The sequence below is a fragment of the Opisthorchis viverrini genome (genome assembly GCF_000715545.1).
Source record: "Opisthorchis viverrini unplaced genomic scaffold opera_v5_250, whole genome shotgun sequence".
Lineage (NCBI taxonomy): Eukaryota > Metazoa > Platyhelminthes > Trematoda > Opisthorchiida > Opisthorchiidae > Opisthorchis > Opisthorchis viverrini.
Genome location: NW_008751905.1, coordinates 735,850 through 738,218, shown reverse-complemented (window position 1 = coordinate 738,218; position 2,369 = coordinate 735,850). Strand labels below are relative to the sequence as shown.

The following is a 2,369-nucleotide window of genomic DNA, read 5'->3' as shown; positions in this document are numbered from 1 at the left end:
GAATCAACAGCAATCAAAGACCAAAATCCATCACAGACTCTTAATTGCGCAGTTTTCACCTTAGCATTATTTCGCTAGAAAAAAATTATTTGCAACGCCAATGGTAAAATCCCGTCTTGGTGGGTTTTGTTTTTTAGTGGTGAAAAAAATAAAAAATAAAACTATCTATTTCTGGGTAGGATCAAGTGGAGTCCCAAGAATTAGTTCTAAGGGTGCATTCTTTCAAGAACAACATCATGAAAATGTATCTCAAGTCAAACGTAGTTTCCAGGGTCTGTAAAATCTCTCCGTGCGGATCGTGAAACGTCGTCACAATTCCCTGGCTATTCACACCTGGTCAGATACCCAAAACGATCCGACGAAAATATGTAAGCAGGAAAACTAGCTGGAGTCTGAATTAAGTGCTCTTATCCCACTTCTGTTTTGAGTACGTTTTGAAGCAAAGCCACGTGTGACGAGTTCTATGACTTAGTACACTACAAGTAAGACACATTGAGAAGCATCAACCATGACTCTGTTCTGATGGAATACATGAACAAACTCTGTGCCTACAATATTTGCCGTAAAAATACGTTTCCCTCAACAGCTTACCTAAGTCTCTGGGACTATCAACCGGTCTTTTCTTTATCAGTGGTTATTTATCTAGTTGTACCATACCTGGCATGACCTCTCTTGACAATCACTCAACTACTTACATGCAATTACTTGATAACTCACCACCTGTTACATGAGCAATCCTAAAATTGAGGCTTGTGGCAGCAACTAACCAATCAAAACTAAGCGATCACTTACCAACCGTACCAATTTTGGGAATCTCTTGAATTTTTGCCTACAGGACCACATATGCTGATGGTATCAGTGAACAAGGATGTTCCAAAACCGGCAAGTTTCACAGAGAAATGATGCTAAGCTCTGTCTTCAGAAGTACCGTAGCGTTGCTTCCAAGACTAACCTGAGCACCGGAAGCCCTGATGAGGCTTCGGGAGTCAAATCCTGTGAATAAAACATTGGTTATTGGAAAATCCGCTTGAACATGGTCTACTTTATTCATTAATTTATGGACATTCCATTCATCCCTAAACTCAATATATCTTGATGGAAATGAAATTATTTTCTCTGGCGCAAGGATTTTCCTCTTCAAACCATGACCCCCAAAGAAGGATGTTCACACGTTACAGCTTACTAGTATGATTTGGGAAGAGTGCAAGGAACAGAACTTAAATGTTCTTCACTGAATCTGAACGACCGAGTCATGCTGCCTTAAATGTAACATTTGTCACGGGCTTATTTCCTTGGTTTCGCAGCAGTAGCTTTCCCTGCAAGTCAAATAAAATGTGGGAAAAATATTATCATCTTTAAGAGTGAACAGCATCGTAGTTCCGTTGATAAAGAAAAGAAGAGCGAAAGTGGGAATCCATCCAGTTTATTGTCAAGAATAATGTGGAAGCGGTAAACCATCAACAAACGCGTTTTGTTTTCGAAACAGCCTAAACGTTGTCTGAAACTGCAGCAACATCAGCAATTAGTCTATCCCAGTCCCAGATTTCATCCTTCTATGGAAGCAAAGTATTGATTAGGAATACAAACATTTTACCTCTTGGACTGCTGACTCTGGGCTTAAGAAGTTTGTGAGCAACTTCAAATTTATCTCGTTATCCTGGAAATGAACGAACGAATAAGCAGTTACAGAAGAGAATGTTTCGAAAATCTACCAGCAGCTGGAACGCAACGCCTTGTTTGAGTTCGGCGTTCAGTTCTTGATAGCTCAAGAGTCGACTCATAGGAACACTGAAATTCAGATCGAAGTTGGCAATGAAAAATCTGAACCATTGAATCAAGTGATATTTTTGGGCAAACAGAAGCAATAATGTGTATCATTCGTGAAAACAGATAAACTAGCGAAATGTGATAACAACTCGACGAACTAAAGAACAATATAGCCGGAGACAAAATAACTACGCGCACACCTAGAAGGTCTGCTTCTTACTTAGTAGCCAGTATTCAAGAGAACGTAAATCCTGTCAGATGGACATCACTTTCCTGGAATTCGCTTTTGCGTACATTAGCTCTCCGAAACTGTGGACGAGGATCACCCTAGTAACAACGAATTACAATGTGATCGTGAATACGATTGTTTTCTTATGAAACACGCTGTGATGACGATGATGGCTCCGATAACTTGGCCACTCTGGTACTGCTTACGTCTCAGTTGGGCCAAGTGTCTAGGTTACAAACAAGCCTTTCGCTCAATACCATTCAAATGAAACACTCTGTGCGGTTGGAACTTTCAGTCACATGTTGACAATATTCTGGAGCCATCTCTGAACCATATGCACACTACTTTAACACGACCAGCCATGATACTATAT

The 2,369-nt window shown here is 40.2% G+C and overlaps 1 protein-coding gene across 1 annotated transcript in view; it reads right to left on the bottom strand.

Annotated features, from left to right (window-relative positions):
- Positions 1-1,487: 1,487 nt before the first annotated feature.
- T265_09000 (hypothetical protein) overlaps positions 1,488-2,369 on the bottom strand; it is a gene marked incomplete at both ends in the record, with an annotated part of 5,731 nt that continues 4,849 nt past the window's right edge. The window contains 3 exons of the mRNA XM_009174950.1: positions 1,488-1,553; positions 1,595-1,657; positions 1,713-1,788. Of these exons, the coding sequence (XP_009173214.1) occupies positions 1,488-1,553; positions 1,595-1,657; positions 1,713-1,788 (205 nt within the window). The remainder of the gene's footprint in view (positions 1,554-1,594; positions 1,658-1,712; positions 1,789-2,369) is intronic.